This window comes from Tiliqua scincoides, chromosome 1 (assembly GCF_035046505.1).
Source record: "Tiliqua scincoides isolate rTilSci1 chromosome 1, rTilSci1.hap2, whole genome shotgun sequence".
NCBI lineage: Eukaryota > Metazoa > Chordata > Lepidosauria > Squamata > Scincidae > Tiliqua > Tiliqua scincoides.
The window spans coordinates 165098692-165121209 of NC_089821.1; the positions used below are offsets into that span (position 1 = coordinate 165098692).

At 40.9% G+C, this 22518-nt stretch overlaps 1 protein-coding gene across 5 annotated transcripts in view; it reads left to right on the forward strand.

Moving 5' to 3' along the window:
* Window positions 1-22518, forward strand: part of PXDN (peroxidasin) — a 76772-nt gene that overhangs the window by 30666 nt on the left and 23588 nt on the right. For 3 of the 5 annotated variants that reach the window (XR_010793576.1, XM_066612375.1, XM_066612379.1), the window contains exons 4-13: window positions 3476-3547; window positions 7069-7140; window positions 7646-7717; window positions 10527-10696; window positions 12582-12699; window positions 12937-13106; window positions 14703-14975; window positions 17060-17176; window positions 19938-20096; window positions 21033-21145. Coding sequence is in view for 4 of the 5 variants with exons in the window: in XM_066612375.1 (XP_066468472.1) it covers window positions 3476-3547; window positions 7069-7140; window positions 7646-7717; window positions 10527-10696; window positions 12582-12699; window positions 12937-13106; window positions 14703-14975; window positions 17060-17176; window positions 19938-20096; window positions 21033-21145 (1336 nt within the window). In the remaining variant the exon portion in view is untranslated. The remainder of the gene's footprint in view (window positions 1-3475; window positions 3548-7068; window positions 7141-7645; window positions 7718-10526; window positions 10697-12581; window positions 12700-12936; window positions 13107-14702; window positions 14976-17059; window positions 17177-19937; window positions 20097-21032; window positions 21146-22518) is intronic. The other 2 variants (XM_066612376.1, XM_066612377.1) reach the window with 2 other exon arrangements.

Here is a 22518-nt window from a genome sequence, read left to right on the forward strand (position 1 = left end):
TTCTTATAGTTCCATGTACTTATACTTAGCTTCAGGTAGAAAATGTGCCCTAATACTTTGCTAGAGGATACATGGAAAAGGTGGGTTTTCAGATGAGATGTGAAAGTTATGCATTAGGAAGCATCCTGTTGCCGTCATAATTTGTTTAAGGGAGCAGATAGATGGTTGAGAGTGGTGGAACTGAAGAGCACAGAGCTGAGCAGTAGGAAGGATGAGGCTATGGAGGGCTTTGAGCATACGGACAGGGTGTGTGTCCTGGATCTGGGAGTGTACAGGATGCCAATGAAGGGATTTCGGATCTATTCGCTGAGTGAGATGCAGCACAATCCTAGGCATGTCTACTCAAAAGTAAGCCCCATTAAATTAAGTGGCAATCATTACTAGGTAAGCGTATATAAGATTATAGCCTTTTGAATCCAAAATGCAATAAAATGCCAACGAATTTCCAATAACAGGGAAAGATTCTTTTTCCTGATTCAAAGATTCAGCATCTTTGAAAACCTCTAAACTGTGAGACAAGAAACCAGTTGAGAATAAAAATTTTTAAAAATCACTATTGTGGTCATCACTAATAAAATTTATTTTAAAGGATTTTAAAACTTTTAATGCAAGTCTCTTGTATTTTTGTGCATTCCTTGAGCAGTAAGTCAGTAAATAATAATAATAATAATAGTAATAATAATAATAACTAGTTATTTATATATTGCCTTTCTGGTCATCAGATTACTCCTTTGACTTTATTCCAGGCGGTTTACATAGGCAGGCGTTTCTAAATCCTTCAAGGGGATTTTTACAATCATAGAGGTTATTTCTTTCAAGAACCAACATTTCAGAATGGATCTTCCTGGTTTGGTCTCACTTCTGGCCTCCAGTTCTCCCAGGCAGGCTGACAAGCAGCTCCATCTCTCACTTGGAGGACAGCCAAGATGCTTCTTGCTCACCCCAAGAGCAGGTGGAATCACTCAGCTGGGCTTGTCAGCTGCTTCAATGTCTCGCCATTCTCAGCCATTCAGGGAGCTGCCCGTGTTCTTGAACTGGCGACCTTCTGATGTTATCTTCAGGCTAACAGAGGCTCTACCCTCTAGACCAGACCTCCTGCCCAAATAAAAGTAACACTTCTGTAACCTTTGTCATGTGACCCTTTTTATATGTTTGGAATGGGTTTTTTGTGCCTTTCTGTTTCTATGTTATGTGTACACACCGCCTGTAAGAAAGATATAGCTGTTGAACATAAGCATATTTCTCTTCAGAGCTCTGTTTGTCTGTGGGCTTGATAAATTCTCTGCATCACTTATTACATTGTTTTCTACTTCTTCAACCTTTAAGGTTTATAGTTTCTAAATCTCAGGGAGTCATAAAATAAAATATATTTGGGTTATGTTTTCATTTACATAGTACTTTTGATTGGCTAATATTGTGGGGCAGAAAGGAGCAATTATTGATTTTGTTGAGGTAAAAAAGTATTCTGTATGTTGAATTGCAATAGAAACATTGCTGTATTTGAAAACAGAAATAGACCAGTGTTTTTCAACTCATGGTAGCACTGGTGGTACTTGAGCTAATGTCCAGTGGTACTTGAGCTGGTGCCTGGTGGTATGCACAGGTCCCCTAGACCTGCCACCACCTGGTAGCGAGACCAGCAATGAAACATGACAGGCACAGTGGGTGGTGGGTAAAGCTCTAGCGTGTGCTTTTTGAGTGCTGAAAAAAACCTTCCACCTGCCATGAATCTCTTACTAGTTCTTGTTAGGTTGTGTCTGGCCTCACTCTGGAAGTAACTGGTGATGACATCATCACCAGTTACTTTCTGTGGTATTTCCAATAGGCGGACCATGTGAAGTGGTACATCGGGAGACAAAAAAAAGCTGAAAAACTAGACCATTCTAATCCTGTATAAAACATAACCAATAATTCCGTGTATTTTTTGGTTATAACTACCACAGTAATACAGAGAAGAGAGCTCTTCTTACAATCTCTTGAAGGTGGCCTCAACCAGTTCTGGTGACCACATCTCAAAAAAGATATAGTGGAAATGGAAAGATGCAGAAGAGATCATGATTACTGGGCTGGGGCACCTTCCTTACAAGGAAAGGCTACAGTGTTTGGGGCTCTTCAGTCTAGAACAGGGGTGCCCAAACCCCGGCCTTGAGGCCACTTGTGGCCCTTGAGGACTCCCAATGCGGCCTTCAGGGAGCCCCCAGTCTCCAATGAGCCTCTGGCCCTTCCGAGACTTGCTGGAGCCCACACTAGCCCAATGCAACTGTTTTCAGTGTGAGGGTGACTCTTTGACCTCTCACGTGAGCTGTGGGATGAGGGCTCCCTCCACTGCTTGCTGTTTCACGTCTGTGATGCAATAGCGGAAGCAAAGGAAAGGCCAGCCCTGCTTTGTGCAAGGCCTTCTATAGGCCTTGAGCTATTGCAAGACCTTCATTCATTCATATAAGTTCATCTTTAATATATTTATTTATGTAAACCTATGTAATTTTAAATTGATTCTTTTTTTCCCTGGTCCCCGACACAGTGTCAGAGAGATGATGTGACCCTCCTGCCAAAAACTTTGGACACCCCTGGTCTAGAAAAAAGGTGCCTGAGAGGGGAACATGATTGAGACATGCAAACTTATGCAGAGGATGGATAGGGAGATGTTCTTTTCCCTCTTACACAACACCAGAACCAGGGGACATCCACTAAAATTGAGTGTTGGGAGAGCTAGGACAGACAAAAGAAAATATTTCTTTACCTAGCATGTGATTAGCCTCTGGAACTCCTTGTCACAGGATGTGGTGATGGCATCTGGCCTGGATGCCTTGAAAAAGTATTGGACAAATTTCTGGAGGAAAAGTTCATCACAGGTTACAAGCTGTGTTGGATGGGTATGTGCAACGTCCTGGTTTTAGAACTAGGCTACCTCAGAATGCCAGTTGCAAGGGAGGTTCAAGCAGAGACTCAACAAGCACCTGTTGAAGATGCCCTAAGAAGATTTCTTGCCTAAGGCAGAGGGTTGACCTATTAGGTCCCTTCCAACTCTATGATTCTATGAGGGCACCAGGATACACGTCTCTTGTTGTCTTGTGTTGGTGGACCACTGTGAGCTGGACTAGATGGGCTTTTGGCCTGATCCAGCGGGGCTCTTCCTATGTTTTAATGAAGGTGTCTTGAAGTATAAATAAGGAAATATGCTCTACAATCCCACTGATAAATTTTGGGAAAATGTGATAAAAGGGAAGATGGAACTGAAAGTCATTAAAGACGCAATTGTACATCCTACAAATTTTACGTTCTCAAAAGTGATATCAGAAGCAGATCTGTCAGAAATATTGTCAAGTGAAAAGTGTTTCATTGTGCACAAGTGTCTTGTTTTGTTGTTTTCTAAGTGTATTTGGAAAACTGTCCTCATGTGTCACCTTAATTCTTTCCCCCATTAATGTAGCTCTTGTTTGTGTATACTAATATTACTGATTGTTTCTTGTTTCAGCTATTTGTACAAGAATGAAATCCAATCAATTGACAGGCAAGCATTTAAAGGACTTGCCTCTCTAGAACAACTGTAAGTGCCTTTTCTCTTCTGTGCTGTCATCCGCTTGCCTCAGAGGAAAAGTGCACGTTTTGGTTCACATTTCTTGCTGCATGCCTTGCATGTCTGCATGGAATGGGTTTTGAGTCAGGCAATGTGTTTGCCAAATTCTTTCTTTCTGTGTTCTTACTGTATTTGTGATTTAGAGTTCAAGAGTCTCAGTTCGTCTAATGATATCTTCAAAATTATATGTAGTTTTGTTTCAGTTATGCTGTTTCTTACAAAGGTGTTAGACTTTTTAAATGGAATTGCTTTTGCTCCATAGAGTAACAGAGGACAATAATAGCTCTGTTGTTGTTTGTTCTTTTACCTTTACAGGGTGGTCCTCATTATCTGCGGGGATTCTGTTCCCAGAACCCCCATGGATACTGAAATCTGTGGATGTTGGAATCGGCAGATTTGGGGGGGGGGGGCAAACCCTCTGAACCCAAGCGTAGCTGTGCTCCGTTCAGGTCTAAAGGCCCTTCTGAGGGTCAGCCGAGAACCAAAGTTGTCCTTTTCAGCCCTCTGAAGCCTCAGAAGGGCCTCCAGACCCAACTGGAACACAACTCCAGTAGGGTTCGGAAGGCTACAGGTGGCCAACCCCATGGATATTCAAATCTTCAGGTACCAAACTCATGGATACCGAGAGCCGCCTGTACATATCTTTTTTACCATTAAAATGCTTTTACTATTGGTGTGCTTTGTCATTGCACTGGAGAAAATTTAGATTTTGTTTTGCAATGACTTCCATTTAAAAAGTAACTTGAGACCATCAGCTCTGAATGTTATGCACCCTTTATTATTTGAATGAGATTCCAGGCTCTTAATAGACAGTTTTATGCCTAGTTGTAAAAGTACAGAACAGTGTAAGACTTTCTGCTGCACTTGGATAAATATTTTTGTTGCTTCAAGTGAAACCACCCTCCTTTTGAACTTTTCATGGTTTGTGGAGAAAAATGATCATTTTTGGATGTACACAATGACTCTTTTTAAAAAATTGTACATGTAGAATTCAGAATTAATCGTGAGGGAGCTATTGCTCACGTATTTCAGCTGGAGATATTTTTAAATGAGATGTATACAGAAACAGTGCCTGGTAGATTCCTTGTTTCGTTCATTAGCTGCTGATTGCAGCTACATTGTACAAAGCATTATTGCTTAAAGAATGGTGTACTGTCATGGTTTTTTATTTTTCTTTCTGATTTGATTAATTGGGGCATTTAATCTCAGAATAATTTAGGGCAGTGGTTCCCAAACTATGAGCTGTGTCTCCTTGGGGAGCCATGGAAACCAGCCAGGGAAGCAGCAGAATCCTCACAAAAAACCCACTGCCTTATACAGTGTATAGAAATGTAGCTGTAATGGGGAGCCGTGGCCAATGGCCCAGTAGGTCAAGGTTGCCGCCAGTAAAAAAACATTTGGGAACCTCTGATTTAGGGAAACAGAATAACTGTCTCTGAGGTTAATGGAAAATGTACAGGAATGAAATTGTTCATGGAAGCTGTTTCCATTATCACTTATAGAATAAAAACTTTATCTCTCTTCTTCTTCTACATCCAGTTTCCTGGAATTAAAAAAGGAAGGAGGCAATTTCTTTTGTAACTTTAGGTACCATAATATGCCACTAGTATACCTATCTCTCGTATCTGTCAGAGCATCCCATCAGAGTGGAACATGGATTGAGTATGTTTTTTTGAACAGGTCACATTTTTTGGGATACTCACTATGTGTCACAAGTTATAGTTTCCAAATATGAGCCCATTTTGGCTAGAAGTCGTCATCTTGCTGTTTAGTTTAGTTCAGTAATTTATTCCTTTCCTATCTGAAATCTAACCTTATATTCTGCTCATGCTGGATTTAAAAAAAATTAGAATTGTCCTATTTCTGATCTTTTCTTCAATTGTAAGAATAAACTTTGTAAGAACGAGAAAAAGAATAAGAATTTACCCTGTTATTCTCAGTCTTGCTTGGGAATGGAACTCTAGACTCTGAATTTGTAGCTGTAAAGCATCACCTTTCCATACCGTTCTAGCACTTACTGAAATCAGGATAATTAAAAATGTACATTGCCAGCATCTCATGAAAAAGTTCAATTCATAGTTTTTCCTGTACACAATAAACTATTGTCCATATTCTAGTGTGTTTTTAACTGGACAAAGAGGCAACTTTTAAAGTTGTGTCCTCTTATATTTGTCAAGGAGAGAGCAACTGTCTTACTTCACCCCAGCATGATGCCTCTTATGCATCTTTTTTTAAGATTGTGAACCCTTTGTGGACAGGGAACCATTTATTGATTTATTTTACTATATACACTGCTTTGCAAACTACTCTTCTTGAAAAGGCTTATATAAATATTAATAATGTCCTGTTTTTGTAAAGTATTAAATGAATGTTCCTAATCATTCATCTCAGCCATTAATGAAGTAAATAGTCATCAGTGGGATTATATATGTGCATAAATTATTATACATTGAAGAAAGAGTTTGGGACTAAAGAACGAATGTGGAATTTTATTTCTTAGTACTTTGTGTGAATAAAACTGTCCTATCCTATTCCCCAGCATTGGCACTGATGCAGCTATGTTTGCAGAGGGTACAATCTTTTACTTACCCCCCCTCCCCCCAGTAGGCTACCTGATTGCTTATGAGCCTCCTTGGATATATGACAGCAATTACTCTGCATGTAATATAGGAGAGCCCTTTTTAATCCATGGGTTCAGAACCTTCAGATTTGACTTGGCTTTCTGAGAAACAGGGAGGCTGTGTGCAGCCTCTCCAGGCCTCAGAACACCTCCAGACGTGCCCAGAAGGCACATTGGATTTGATTATCCTTGTGTTTCAGTATCTGCAAGGGGTCTGGGAATGCAACTCCTGCAGATAAGAAGGGCCAGCTGTACAAAGAGTGAGATTTATTGCCTAATGCTTGGAATTTCAGCTGTGGTCTACAATCCTAGGCACACTTATTTGAGGACAAGCCTTACTGGTCATAGTAGGACTTTCTGCCAAATAAAGGTGTATGGTTGAAGTATGCAAGATAAAATCTATGAATTTATCTACATGATCAGTGATGGGGCTTTTAAAACTTCTTTTCGTCTAAGGAACTTTTATTAATATATAAAACACATTGTACTAGATATTACTGGTTACTCCCAATTTTTTGTAGAAAAGGTACTATTCAGTGTTTAATAAATTATGTTATGTTTGAAAAATTTTCTTCGCTCTATATAATTTTATTGCAGTAAATAGATTTAGGCTTGTTCTTGAACCTGTGGTGGCAATTTCTGAGAACGTGTTCAAGTAGTATAGGGACTGGCATATTAGACCAATTTATTATTTTTTTTCTTACTTTAGCCATTGCTTCTCACATAAAAGCTGAGGTATTCTGTTTAATTCAAGAAGACTATGAGATCTAAGGGGTGTTTTTTTTTTTTTTGCATATTTAAAAATGCGTTGGGAGCACCACTTTATTAAACACACTCTTTTTGTGTTATCTGCTTTCTAACATTTAAATAGGTATCTGCACTTTAATCAGATTGAAACGTTGGAACCAGAATCATTTACCCATCTTCCCAAGCTTGAAAGATTGTAAGTTTTCTTTTCTCCTGATGGCACCCTTTTTGCATTCAGACAAAATTATCATAAACACTATGGAGAATGGCATGCTTCCTGGATAAAGCCCCAAATGAGCACATGTTCCTTATTTAAGAACCGCGTTCATTTCTATTGTACACTTCTACAAATATTCTTAAGAGATTAAAGATAACAACAAAAACATGCAAATGAAATAAAATAACAATTATCAATAAAATAGCAATAGTAAAACAGTCAGATATCAAAAGTCAATGAAAGTAATTTTTTTAAGTCTTCACTACTTGGTGACAAGGCATTAACCTAGGTGCCAGGGAAGCTTTTCTATGTGGCATATTCTGTGAATGGGCTGCCACTACTAAGAAGGCCTTTCCCCAGTTGCCTCCCACCTCACTTTGGTTTATCTCAGTACACTGGAGTTCAGTGACTACCCAGGAGATATTGTCAGGATTCTGGCAAAATACTTTCAAAATAATAATTAACACATGCAATATTTCAACAGATTTTTACATAACAACCGAATATCTCATCTAATTCCTGGGACATTCAGTCACTTGGAATCTATGAAAAGATTGTAAGTAAATGATTTTATTTTCTTAAAATAAATGGATCAAAACTACAGGTTGAGCCTCATTATTCACGGTGGTTCTGTTCCAAGTGCTCATGTGGATGGCAAAAAATGCACTATAGCAAATAAATTTAACAAACAAAGTTTCTTTGCTCTGGTGATTTAAAAACAGCCTTGCTGACCTTTGTGATGTAAGATAAGAGTCATTAAGAAGGCAATCCATCAATCAGTCCTCCAAGCGCTTACAAAGGCGTTTCACTCAGCCCCTCCCTTTACCAATGCAAAGTGATCACCTTTCTTTCACGTGCTCAGGGGGAAGAGAGAGGTCCACTGGAGAGAAGGATTGATGGATTGTCAATCAGCTGCCCCCCCCCCTCATTAAGGAGGCTATTGTTAAAGGACTTCAGTTTTTTAAACTGATTTTAAAGGGATGCATTTTTCCCCTTCCCCAGGGATCAGCACATTCCTTCTCATTTGCAGGGGCCATTTGTGTTGAGTCAAATCCGTGTATAAAAAAATCAGTGTATAAATAGGCTGGACCTGTATTAAACTATTCACAACTTGTTTTGTAATCCACTGTAATATCCAACAGACTGATAGACAAATATTATTGATATGGGCAGTCTCAACTCTATTAATTGATATGCCAGGAAATAAGTGTTGAGCCAGGGTCTAGAATCTCCGTACTGTACTTCATCTGTGCTTGTACTTGAACAAAGTGTTGGGGCACAATTCTACTCAGAAGAAAGCCTCATTGAGTTCAATGGAACTTATTTCCAGGCTAGTACGTATAGGCTTGCAGCCTTAATATTGTTCTAAGAGTGGGTGTCAGAAATGCTGAAAAGTGGATTATACAGTTTAAAAAATTTAAAAAGATGTGCTAACCACTATCCCCATTTTGCCACTAATACTAGTTAGAAGTCACCATGAGGAAAACACAATTAATCACACAAGTTCTTGCTTTGTCCTCACCTCCATTCCTCACGCAGTCTTGATCTCCAGTACACCAGTGCAATGAGTGATATCATTACTGCCAGATATAGCACTGAAACCCATTGCCCTATTAACTGAGGAAGTGGTGGATTGGGTTCATTTTCATTTTAGAATGGAATCGCTACTAAATATCAAGCTAAACTCTTCCTTCCATGCCTTCAGCTTCAGACTTCTGAGGAAGTCTACAATTTAATCCTTTAGTATTACTTTTTATCCTGAACATTACAGCCCTCTGGTATGTAGATTAAATGGTCATAGTTTTTTTTTTAAGTCTTCCACTAGATGCCTTGTGTACACATTTATTTTATGAAATTATTGTCTTTTGTGTTGTTTGTGTAGATAATGTTAATGTAATAGCTATCTTTATTTGGCTTTTGGGAAATCATTGCAACATCATGAAATCATTGGCTTATGAGTGATAACAGAAAAAAATAATTACATAAAAAGTTTTCTCCCTGCTTTTTCCCCTCTGGTGGTCCAGGATTTGGTCCTTTCATTACTTTGTCAGTAGAAACGGGCAGTAAAAAGAAAGTGGGTGGTACATCCTGCCTAGCCCTTGGTCATGCTTTTCTTCAAAAGAACCTGCCCCCTAGTGGATGAATTAGAGAACACCCTAGAGCAGTGGTTCCCAAACTTTATCTTTTTATGGCGCCTGGCAGTGAGGCTGGCAAATGTGCTTGGCAGCATGGAGCCGTGCCACCGAGCACAGGATTGGGTTCTCATTTGGGCTGAAATACAGCAATTGATCCAAGGTCAAGTTTGGAGCTCAGTGAGGATATTAGCTTGGGATCCTAGGATAGGTTCAGCCCACCAGCCATTACACCATACTTGCTTATGATGGTTTGTCTGTGTCATGGGATGAGAAGATAAGTGTAGGAGGCAGAGGCATAGAACCAGTGATAGCCTTTAACTTGCTTATGGTGTATATGTTCTTCCTATTTCAAGTGGAGCCCCTTGGTGGTGATTGCCTGACTTTGAGTCAATCAGATCCCTAAGGACTGTAATACAAGTGGGGAATCAGTATCGGTGAGGGATCCATTTTCGCCCCCTCCTCACGGATACCAAAAACTGTGGATAAGGAAATCTGTGGTTTCAGCCCCTTTGAACCATCTGAAGGTGACTGGAGCTGCACTCTGGTCACTTCTGGAGGGCTTTTAAAAGCTCGTAGAGGCTGCATGCATCCACGTGTAGTCTCTGCGGTCTTCAAAGTGGCCGTTATGGCCGAGAAAACACTACTTCTGGTTTCCCTTTGGGGAAGCCGCATGTGACCTCTCCAACCCTCAGAAGGCCTTCTGAGGCCTTTGAAGGGCCGAAAGCATGGCTGCCAGTTTTTTGTCATGCTTTTCAGGCCTTTGAAGAGTTCAGAATGCCTTCTGAGGGTCAGGGAGGCCAGGCCCTCGAGGCTTTCCTAGGCCCTCAGGCCCTCCAGTCCTGACCAGAGCACAGCTCCAGACCGGTTTGGAGGTCTTGGGCCCCCCAAAATCTGTGGATACAATTACCTGCAGAACCACCTGCAGTGGTTCTGGGAGTGGAACCCCCGTGGATCTCAAGGGTTGCCTTGTTCTCTTTTGCCATTTTCTTCACTTCTTTGAGTACATGAGACAGAAACTGAAGAGTCATAATTTAATTTTAACTGACACCCATACATTTTGTATTTGCCAGCATTCATGTTTTTATGCCCTGAAAAATGTTAGTGTCTGGTAATTGATGTGTCGTTTAATTGACATACCTAAAATTCTGGTTACTGGATATCAGTCTGGATATCAATCAAGTAAGTTTTTTCTCATTAATATCTATAGCTATAGTTCTTTGTTTTACCCAGGCGCTTGGATTCAAATGCACTTCACTGTGACTGTGAAATACTGTGGCTGGCTGACTTGCTGAAGACATATGCTGAATCTGGTAATGCCCAAGCTGCAGCTACTTGTGAATATCCAAGAAGGATCCAGGGGCGATCAGTGGCTACAATAACGCCAGAAGAACTTAACTGTGGTGAGGTGGTGTGTTTGTTGAAAGGGGTAAATCTGCCTTCTGTCTTTTCATTAGGGATGCTACATATATTTTCATGGAAAATATCTTGTTCATCTGCCCATCCAGTTCTTTTTAACATTAATGACTAGCCATTTAATTGCTTTCTGCAATCTTTTCTCTATTGTCCTTTTGGATTATCTTCTGTCCTTTACCTTTATGCTATAAAACCATACCGTTTTGTAGCATACAGAAGCCCTTCCTTGATATGTGTGTGAGTAAACCATAGACATTATCTAAAAATCACAACTTGTGCCTACCTTTGCTTCTTTAAAAAATATTGAACAATTTTATATGGTTTTCTGTTTAAAAATGGTTATTTTTTCCTACTGTGCAGAAAACACAATACAAATTACTTACATCTTTGGAATTTTCATGTGTTGTAGAGCAAATGAGCAAATGAGACAGACAGAATTTTTAAACAAGTTGCCAAACATTCTTGTGTACTGCTAAAGGAATACATAAAACAAAAAATTAAACATTCAGAAAAGTGAAATTAAAACCAGTGCAAAAGAGATAGCAGATACTTTAAGGCAGGCCTGTACAACTTGTGATCTACCAAGCTAAATGCAGCCCACCCACCATGTGTACAGGATTCACAAAGCACTCAGTAAATATCTGAGAAAATATCTCATTTTCCCTGTATGGCTCAGACAATTAAAAAAACCCCCAAGGCAATTGTCAAGCATATTGTTGGCATCCTTCAGTCTTGGAAGACTATGGTATCGCGCTCTGAAAGGTGGTTCTGGAACAGTGTCCTCTCCAGTGTGCGAAGCCTGGGTAAAGTAGATATGGAGGATAGACTGTTACCCATGCAGCAAATCCCCCCTCTCCACATCGCTGAAATGGTCCAATGGAAAGGCAGAGGCCAATACGGTTGATTCCAGCGGCGTCGCAGGAGTTCCCAGAACGTGACTGTGTTCAGCCTCAGGGACTCCGGCTCCGGATTTTGCCTCAAGGTTGACTCCTGAAGCCTCTTCCATAAATGGATGTAGCCAGAAGGCAGTGGCGGTTTGGGATCAGAGTTTTCCTTCTCTCAGATGAGCTGCCTTCCCAGGCTGACGAGTCCCATCTACCCGGTGGCTGTTTAGTCGCCTCTTACGACAAGTACAGCCAAACTGTCAGGCATAAGGTGGGACACAATACATGGCTGGTGGCTTTTATTTATTTCACATTTAATACCACAATTGCTCCAAAGAAGTCAGGCTGTACATGGTACCTTTCCTCCTTTTGTCCTCAGAACCACCCTGTGAGGTAGGTGAGGCTGAGAGATCATGTCTGGCCCACGGTCATACAACAAGCTTCATGGCTGAGTGGGGATTTGACTCTATTCTTCCAGGTTTAAATCCAACACCAGAACTTCATCCTGGTTTTCAGTTTGGTGATTTGCAAGCTGTGAGGATTTGCTTTGAGTTTATGAGGGACAAACAGAATGCTGCCTCATAACCTTCATGGTTCTTTTTCTTCAAATTCTTATTAACTGTGATGGATATGGTATGAAAGAAGATTTTGATAGATTCCAAAGTATGTTATCTCATATACATTTTGAGGTGGAACAGTTGCTTGTCTGTGCTAACAGCTGCACATGTGAATTATCTCCTGGGAAGATGTCTTCCAAAAACTGTGTACAACCTGTTCATTCTTTGCCTTGATGCATTTTAGTAATATGAAACATTAACATAAAAATATCATTATTAATACTGCTTTGGTCTGCACATTATTTTTAATTATGGATTGGAGAAAGTGATATCTCTTATAGTTTATGTTAAAATAAAAAAACTAAACTGTCAATAATGTATTTGAAATCACAGGGGTCTTTTTCTTTTAATATACTTTGTTGCTGATACAGAGCGGCCAAGAATTACATCAGAGCCTCAGGATGTGGATGTTACCTCAGGGAATACTGTTTACTTCACGTGCAGAGCTGAAGGCAATCCCAAGCCAGAAATTATTTGGCTTCGAAACAAGTAAGGTGATTTTAGAAAATAAGAGAGTGTATCTGTGTAGACTCACGTTAAAAGAATAGTTAACTAGATAAAAGTTTTTAAACAAGCATTAACTTTATTGCAAACCATATGCGCACACATGTATATGGCATGCACATTGAACAACATTGCTATTTTAACATTCAGTTCTTTGGTAAGTTTTAACATGCAGTAGTTGTGTTGTAAAAGGGCAAATTCTACAAGTCTCTTTTTTCATAGTAATGAACTCAGTATGAAAGCAGATTCCCGTTTAAATTTGCTTGATGATGGCACTCTGATGATTCAGAATACTCAAGAGACTGATCAAGGCATTTACCAGTGCATGGCAAAAAATGTGGCCGGTGAAGTGAAAACCCAAGAAGTCACTCTGCGCTACTTTGGGTCTCCTGGTATGTAGATTTTTTTTTTTAATGCTCAAATTTTGGAGAAACATTACTTTTGATTCTATATGTTTTACTCAGGGTTTAATATTATGATATTATTTGTGTACTATACCTCCTACAAACTCAAACTGACCAAACGAAAAAGATCACACCATTTAAAATAGCCTGCCTAAAGTTTTTATTACAAATGTTCTTTAAATCTGTAGTACTTTAGGCCACACTAGATGTGACTGGTCATCTTAGATTTTTCTCCTTGTGGACTCAGTGACCTGATGTAACCCCTGTATGGAGAAATACAGCTAATGATGTGCAGTTTTGAGGGGGAAAAAGTAGTCTAGGGAACGGTTCTTTTTTTTTTTTTCTTGCCCACTCATGCTGTGCCTAAAATCTCTACCCACCAAGATATAGGAAATCAAGAGCACTCAGATTATTTATTTATTAAAAGCAAATACCTTCCAGGCAAGGCACTTAACATGCAATTTGTATAACATTCTTAAAACAATAACGATCATTAAAAAATGCAATGAAACATCCAAAGGCAATTAGGTGCCTCGCAAGACGAAATTCATTCCGCGAGTTGTTTCGTATTGCGAAAATTTCATCTTGCGAGGCATCACTGCAAACAAACCATAAAAAAATTTGCAAAAAAAATTCGTCTTGCGAAGCACGGCCATAGAAAAATTCGTCTTGCGAGTCACCCAAAAAATCGCAAAACACTTTCGTCTTGCGAGTTTTTCGTTGCGCGAGGCATTCGTCTTGCGAGGCACCACTGTAGCAGAAAGATCTATCTTACTTAAAGGTAGATCTTCATTAATGCTGCTTTTCTAACAGCCCAGTCCAACACAGAGCAATGCAGTGCAGTCTCTTTGGGGACATTTACCCCCTTCCCCTGGGGTAAACCCCAGCAACCACAATGGTTCAGCTTGGATTTGCACCAGCAATATTGCTGGCTCAAGTCGACAATGGGCCATGCAGGTCGATCAGACCTGGGAAGGGCCTCAGGATTTGATCGCTAATCCTGTTCCCTCATGGATCGGTTCCATCTACTTGCACCCCATTCTTCCCTCCTTCTCCTTGTCATCCACCTCCCTGTCCTTCCCCAGCCTCTGCTGGACTTGCATGTCCCTCTGTTGCTCCGCCAGCACCAGCAGGAAGTCTCTGACCTAGGCCTTGCACTGTTGCAAAGCACCTTATGGTGCTTTTGTAGCAGTTTGTACCAGCAGAACGCATGTTCCGCTGACAAAGGCCTACGATAGAATTGGGCCGTAAATCAAGTTCTCTTTCTTCACTTCTTTGACCAAGATCGTTCCTTATAGTGGCAGTTGAAGGAAGGGGAGGGGCCATCTTGGCAGAAAGATGAGCAGTTCATCAGCCTGTTCTGCTTTGGGTTAGATTCTTCTGCCATCGCATCTAGTTGGGCACTAATTTTTTGTGAGTGGATTTAGGAACATCTTAATTTCCTTCTATTTGTGGCAGTGGGCACTGAAAAAGGTGGTTATAACCTTAGCACTTAGATTAATATTAAATGCATATGTTTTGTTTCACTTTTATGCAGAAGTGGTTGTTAGATGAAACTATTCTGGACTTTTTGTCTCTTGACAGCTAGGCCAAGTTTTGTGATTCACCCACAAAATACAGAAGTTCTGGTTGGAGAAAGTGTCACTCTGGAATGTAGTGCAACTGGTCACCCCCAGCCACGTATCACATGGACAAAAGGTGATAGAACTCCTCTACCAAATGATCCCCGCATCACCATAACTCCATCAGGAGGGCTCTACATCCAAAATGTAGACCAGGGAGACAGTGGCGAGTATACCTGTTTTGCAACCAACAGTATAGATAGCATCCATGCAACTGCATTCATCATAGTGCAAGGTATGTGGCATTTAATAAGATCTATGCATTGAGATATGTACAAAAACTGCAAATCATATAGCATTTTTAAGCCGTGCAACATGATCTTACTCCAAAACAAGACAAAATTTGCTAATTACTCTAATATGAACACTGCTAGTATAGCTAATTCCCTGTCAATTTGTAGACTTTAACAAGGATGAACAAAATTCTGTATTTTGGGGAGCAGCTTTTCCCAAAGTCACCAAAATTTCCCCATCAGTTATTCATTTGTAATGTATTGAAGGTTTGTTCTGCTTTCATATTTCATACCAGTTTCATGTATGTATATACAGGTGATGCCTCTGCATCCATGGGGGTTCCATTCCCAGAACTCCCATGAATGCCAAAACCCACGGATAATGAAATCCATGGGTTAGAGCACCCAGAACTCCAAACGTGACTGGAACTGTGCTCCAGTCACTAGAGGGCGTTCTGAGGCCCAGGGAGGTCATCGTGGCCTTCACAAGCCTCAAAAAGCCCCCCAGAAGTGTTTAATGGGTACTAAGTGTCCATTAAACACCTCTGGGGGAGCTTTCTGACAATTATAGAGGCTGTGGGCAACCTCTGCGGGCCTCAGAAAAGCTCTTGATTGCAACCGGAACAAGGTTTCAGTTGTGTCTGGGAGACTCAGTGGGACCTCAGCCATGGATTTGGGACCCTAATCCACGGATAAAGAGGACCCACCTATATTTTTCCCTGTCTGGACTTTATAATGTTCTTCATTAGCTAACATTTTTTTCCACATAAAAATGTACAACTATTAATTCCTGAGGGCTAGTTAATACAGTCATCTTACATGGTAGAAACTGCAGTTCTCAGGCCAGTCTCACTTCCAGCTCTGTCAGTCTGTAGCATGCTCACAATGTATGTAAGCTGGCTTTTGACTTATTTCTTCAGTGTCAGTTTCAAGAGCCTCTAGTGGCATGTAGTGCTGAATCATGTCTATGCCACTAGGATACGTACGAATATCTTCTCATAGACAACTGAAAACCCTGGCTCTAATTATGCCCACTGTTATCTTAGTGATTGAAACATCACTTACTGTTTTTTCTTGCAGATGCATTTTTTTGTGTTAATAGTATTATATGATACGTTATATTATTTATTTATTCCAGTTTTTTTACCCCACTTTTCTCTCCAAAGGGCACCCAAGGCAGCTCTCAATGAACTAAGAATATATACAATAAAATACACAAACTATAAAATACAGAAAGCTATAAACTATAAAATACAAAATATACAAAATAAAATATAATCTAAAATACAGTTTATAGTTTATAAACTATAAAATACGGGAGGGGGGCATATATGTGCATCCTGTATCCACGGATTCATGGATTCACCCCTGTGCATGCCCCTTCTGGAGGCGCAGGGAAGTCCTTTTCTCTTGCCTGTGAAGGGGAGTCTGAACTCTGCAGAAGCCCAGGATGTCTGTCCTCTCCCTCTGCCGGGCTCAGACTGAGCTGTATAGCTCAAAACACATGACTTCTGGTTTCATAGAGAAACCGGAAGTGTCGTTTTTAATGCCTTATAAGGCATTGGGAGACCTAGTTCCAGGGCACATTGTCCTGGGTGTTCGTCACTTAATGACAGGTTCTCCAATCCTCCTTGTTATATGAACATTCAGCCCAATCTAGTGCCTTTGTTTGTGTAAACATACACTCTGCCAGAAACTAGCTGGCTGCACAGGCAACTGGAGATAGATCGCCTCTTTTTTGCATTCAGAGCCTATTTGTTGTGACACTCTGCTGTGTTGTGACACAGACTCTCTGCTGCAGGCTATGGGAATCCTGACTGCCTCATTAAGAGCCTCTTTGTTGTGCTTTGAAAACTATTATATATGCAGTGTGTTGTTAAGCGGAAAGTTTTTAAGTGACACATGCCTGTAGCTTGATTAACACCGTTCCTAAAGTACAACCTAATTGAATTTTTGTTTTTCTTTCTTTAAACCTAGTAAGTACATATAGGCTCTGATTTCAAGCTGTATTGTATGACATAAAGTATATGTTGTATTGTATGACATAAGTTACCTAAAATTGTTGGGGTTTTTTTCCTTTTCATAGCTGTACCTCAGTTTACTGTGACTCCTCAAGACAGAATAGTGATTGAAGGGCAAACTGTTGACTTTCCTTGCGAGGCACAGGGATATCCACAACCAGTTATTGCATGGACTAAAGGAGGTAAAAATTTAGATTAAGCCATTTCTGCCAAATGCTACATATACGCAACAGTGATGAAATGTGTACACCTATGGGCTGGGCAGAAATGGGTTAACACCGAGCTGTAAAACTTGAAAAAATGGCATACTTTTTTCTACAATTTTGCAGTGACCTGTGTGACCTAATGGGAATTATGTATAATTTTTTTAATAGGGTAAGTTTATTTCCCTTGGGGGCATGTCAGGGTGGGAGAATTATGCCCCTTATGCATTTTTCAAGGCTTGCACTATCACCCCCAGGCTTAATTCCTATTTTTAGATTGAGCAGCTTTCTGCTTCCCCATTCCTATTTATAAGGTGACTGGAAGCTTTCTTCAGGAGGATACTATTAGTAATTCTGATTCTTGGACTATTTGTTCTTGTAATGCTGTCAAGGAAAGCTATTGAGCCCTATGGAAACTGAAAAAGAGCAGAATGTATTTACTCATGAGTAGGCAAATGTGCCTCAGTCCACTTTGAAGAACAGGCCAAGGAGAACAAAGCACCACCAGAATGGTCCCAGTCTGATGAACACAAGCCCTAACTGACTTTCAAGAAGAAAGTCCCTCCTCCAAACTGGCAAGGAAAATGTATTTAAGCCCTATAGCAGGGGTGCCCAAACCCCGACCCGGGGGCCACTTGCAGCCCTCGGGGGCTCCCAATCTGGCCCTCAGGGAGCTCCCAGTCTCCAATGAGCCTCTGGCCCTCTGAAGACTTGCTGGAGCCCATGCTGGCCCGATGCAACTGCTCTCAGCATGAGGATGACTGTTCGACTGCTCTCCTGAGCTGTGGGACAAGGGCTCCCTCCACTACTTGCTGTTTCACATCCGTGATGCAGCAGAGGCAGCAAAGGAAAGGCCGACCTTGCTTTGTGCAAGGCCTTTTATAGGCCTTGAGCTACTGCAAGACCTTCATTCATTCATATAGGTTTAATCTCTAATGTTTATGTAAATTTATTCAGATTTTAAATGTAAATTAATTCATTTTTCCCCCCAGCCCCCAACACAGTGTCAGAGAGATCATGTGGCCCTCGTGCCAAAATGTTTGGACACCCCTGCCCTATAGGAAGCAAAACTGAGCCACATCAGTGTGTTTACTCACAAGCAGGCAATCACGCCTCTGCTCTTATCAAAGACCAATTGAAGGGGAATGCAAGGCCACTAGAATGGCCCCAATCTGAAGAATGTGGAGCTCAACAAATGCTCTAGAAGGCAGTCCCTCCCCCTCCCCACCATAGGATAAAAACAGGGTTGAGCGGTTGGTAACATGAAACTTTTGGGGGGTTTGTAAAGTTAGGTGGGTCCGGATAGAGTGTCATTTAAAAAAGTGAGTCCCAGTGCAAAAGAGGGTGGGAACCACTGATCTAGCCTGTGTTTTACTAACTCACTAATCGAGACATTATGGGAAACATTGTCGAATTCTTCATTGAAATCAAGATAAATTCCATCCACAGCATTCACACCATCCACTAAGCTAGTAACCTGATAAAAAAAGAGATGAAATTTCTCTTACAGGATTTATTTTTTGACAAATCCTTGTGAGCTTCTAGTAATCATTTCATTGAAATCCAGATGTCTACAGACTGACTTACATAGTTTTTTCTAAAATATTTCCTGGTATTGAAGTCAGACAACTTGGACACAATTTCCTGAGTTCTTCTTTTTTCCCTTTGTGAAGAATAGGGCAATGTTAGCATGTCTCCAGACAGACTCAAGACAAAGGAAAAAAATAATTGTAATATGTGGTACACGTTGACATTTCATTACTTGGCAATAATACTTTTGTATGATCATTGTTGAAACAATTACGCCTGCTATCCCTGGTTACTCCTGCTTCTTTCCCTATGTTGTTTACTTTGTGTCACTTTCTAGATCACAAATCCTCTTGTGTTGTGACTGTCTTTTACTCTGTGCAAAGCACTATGTACACTGTTGATTCAATGTCAGTCATTTTTAGTGTCTTAAAATCCTTATCTGCTTCAGGGCGCAATCCTAACCAGCAATTATACCGGTATAGGGGGTCCTGGAGGGTTGCAAATGTGCCATAAAGCACATTTGCGCCTCCTTAGGCGGGAGCTGTGTTGTCGCATTTAGATGCGCTGACGCACAGATGGTGGCAGAAGCCTCCACCGCGGCTCCCACGTTGCCGCTTGTGTTGGTGCAAGTGCACCAACATAAGCAGCAAAGGTAGGCGTGGGGTGGCGTGAGAGGGGGCGTTACTGGGCGGGGGGGCGGGTCAAGGCCCGGGGACAGGCGCGTGGGGAGCCAGGGGCGGGGCTGGGACCTGACAGTTATGCCGAATCCCAACCCCCGTCCCCAGGACGAGCAGAGCAGCTTCAAGCTCCAGAGGTGGCACAGGTCTGAGGAGACCCATAGGAGCGCATAGCCCTTACCCCCGGGTAAGGGGAAGAGCTTCCCCTTGCCCGTGGCTAAGCTGCTGCTTGCTGCAATCTCGTGTTGGATGCAGCGCAAGCCTCCTGGCTTGCCTGCTCCAGCGCAGTTAGAATTGTGCCCTCAGTTAACTAACAGTTGCAGAACCTGCAACTGGAAAACATAACAATATGACTCCTCCAGTTCAAAAAGACCTGCCTTATGGCACTTTTCACAACACCTGGAGCCAGCGGTAAGACAAGAGCACGGGCAGTAAACCCAATAGGATTGGGCTGTAAGTTTTTGAGTTTTACGCTAAATTGAGCTAAAATACTGATGCAGTATTTCATTTAAGGAGCATTTGGTATGTTTCAGGAAGCCAGCTTTCTGTAGATAGAAGACACTTAGTCCTGTCATCTGGAACCCTGAGGATTTCCAGAGTTGCTTTACATGACCAAGGCCAGTATGAATGTCAAGCTGTCAACATTGTAGGATCTCAAAGAGTTGCTGTACACCTGAGTGTACAACCTAGAGGTATGTCTGTGAAAGGCCGGTTGTGTTTGGTTTAAATTGGTTTTTCTGTCATCCAATTATACTCTTTTGTTGCAGGGTAAAATAATGTAATTTTATTTTAAAAGCATAAACCAACATGGCTTAGTGCTTTACTATTTATGGTTACTACTGTAGAGAACTTGGGATATACAATATAAGAAAAAGTATTTCATTATTCATATTAGTTATTAAGATCCCAGTCATTTGCAGCTTTTGCCTTCATCAGTAACAAAGCTATGATGTAAGCTTATTTACTTTTTGTTACGTTTTATTATCAAATTGTAATTTAAGTATACAGCATACATCCTTAAAGCAAGCTAGGAAAAGGAAACTTAGTACGTTTAAAGTTCATCTAGAGCAGTGATTTTCAATCTTTTTCAGCTCATGGCACACTGACAAGGCACTGAAATAGTCATGGCACACCATCTGTTTTTTTAACAATTGACAAGGCACACCACACTGTCAGCAGGGGCTCATGTCCTCCAGTGGCCCTATTAACAAATGATCCTCCCCCAAACTCCCATGGCAAATCTGCAGACCACCCAAGGCACAACAGTGTGCACAGTGGTTGAAAGTGGCAATAAATGGGGGAAAAATGAACATCTCAGTTTTCCAATTTCAATAAACATTTTTAGTATGTATTTCAATAAGCATAACCAACAGTTTGCATAGAAATTAAAAGCTTAATGGAAAACAGTAACATATGGACTGAGTCCTTCAGAGCTAACTGGGTCCCTTTTTGGGAGAAGGGCGGGATAAAAATAAAGTTTTTTTATTATTATTATTATTATTATTATTATTATTATTATTAACTGTTGGAGGTTAGGGAGCTTTCTGTGTAATACTTTGTATGTACCAGTGTTCATTAATGATAGGCGTTTTACTTATTTGTCATTGTTGCAATCTAATTTATTTTAGTGACCCCTGTGTTTGTTAATGTTCCAAATGATATGACAGTAGAAGTTGGCACAAATATACAGATCCCATGCAGTTCTCAAGGGGAGCCTGAGCCAGTAATAACATGGAATAAGGTAATCGAATTATAATAGCTTCTTATTTTAATTAATCTTTGCATAAGAACATAAGAACAGCCCCACTGGATCAGGCCATAGGCCCATCTAGTCCAGCTTCCTGTATCTCACAGCGGCCCACCAAATGCCAATTACTTTTGTAATGCAGACTACTTTTCTTTTGTCTAAAATATTAGCTGAGTCAGAACACAATCCTGAGCTCTTCAGCACTGGCACTGGGTGTTGCAAATGCCATAAAGCATGTCTGCAACACCCTGCACCAAGTCAGTGCCAGTGCCTGCCCAGCACCACTTGGTGCTGAGCCCAGCGCTGGCTAATCACTTCCTGGAGCCAAGCAAGAGGTCTGGGTGGCGATGAAGGCCTTGGGAGCGGGGGGAGGGTGGAGAGGGAAGAAGAACTGGGGCAAGAGGGGAATGGAACTGGAGGATCAAAACAGTCAGTGCAGGCTTGAGAAGCCCCATTGTGGGACTGGGGCTTCCCCTGAGGAGGCCTCCGGCAGCTGTTGCAGGGCCACAGGATGCAGCGGTAGCAGCTTTGGTGCTGTTGTACCTGATGGCAGCGCCACTTTTAGGGTTGAGCTGTCAGTCCTTTGAGACAGTGTATTACAAAGATCATTTAATAGGTAGATACCACATTTGAGAAGATAGTTGCAGCCCTTCTCTTGTTATGAACATTCTAGACTTACCCCTTTGAAATGGTGGGCAGCCTTGTTTTGAAAAAAGTTGCTTGCATAAATAATTCCAGATTTGGAGTCTGATCTTTTGGAATCTCCATTTCTGATCTTAAAACCAACCATTCTGACCGAGATGAACAATGATACTTGTCTGGAAATATATGATGATTACTTTGCTCATGAGCATGAAAAAAAATCTCTAGAGTTCAAAAATCCTTCTATACATCATCTTGTGTCTGAGAGAAATGGGGAAAATAGAAGCATCTTTGCCAGTTCACTATTCTTCATGACATGGGCTTTGGAAACATTGACAGAGTACATGGAGAAGCAGTTTACTTGTTTTGCACATTGACGTGTAATGTGTTTATGGATATTTGTATGCAGTAACTGTGGACATATAAAATTTCAAATAGTCTGAAATTTCAGATGTGGGTTCCTATGCTCTTTCATTTTAAAACAAAAACAGCAAGTACAGTTGAGACTAATTATTTGCGTGGGTTCCATTCCAAGCACTCACCTGGATGGCAAAAAACGCACTATAGCAAATCAGTTTAAAAAACAAAGTTTCTTTGCTCCAGTCATTGAAAAACAGCCTTGCTGACCTTTTGACTCTAAGATAAGAGTCATTAAGAAAACAATCCATCAGCACTTCACTCAGCCCCTCCCTTCACCAATGCAAAATGATCACCTGTACTGGGGG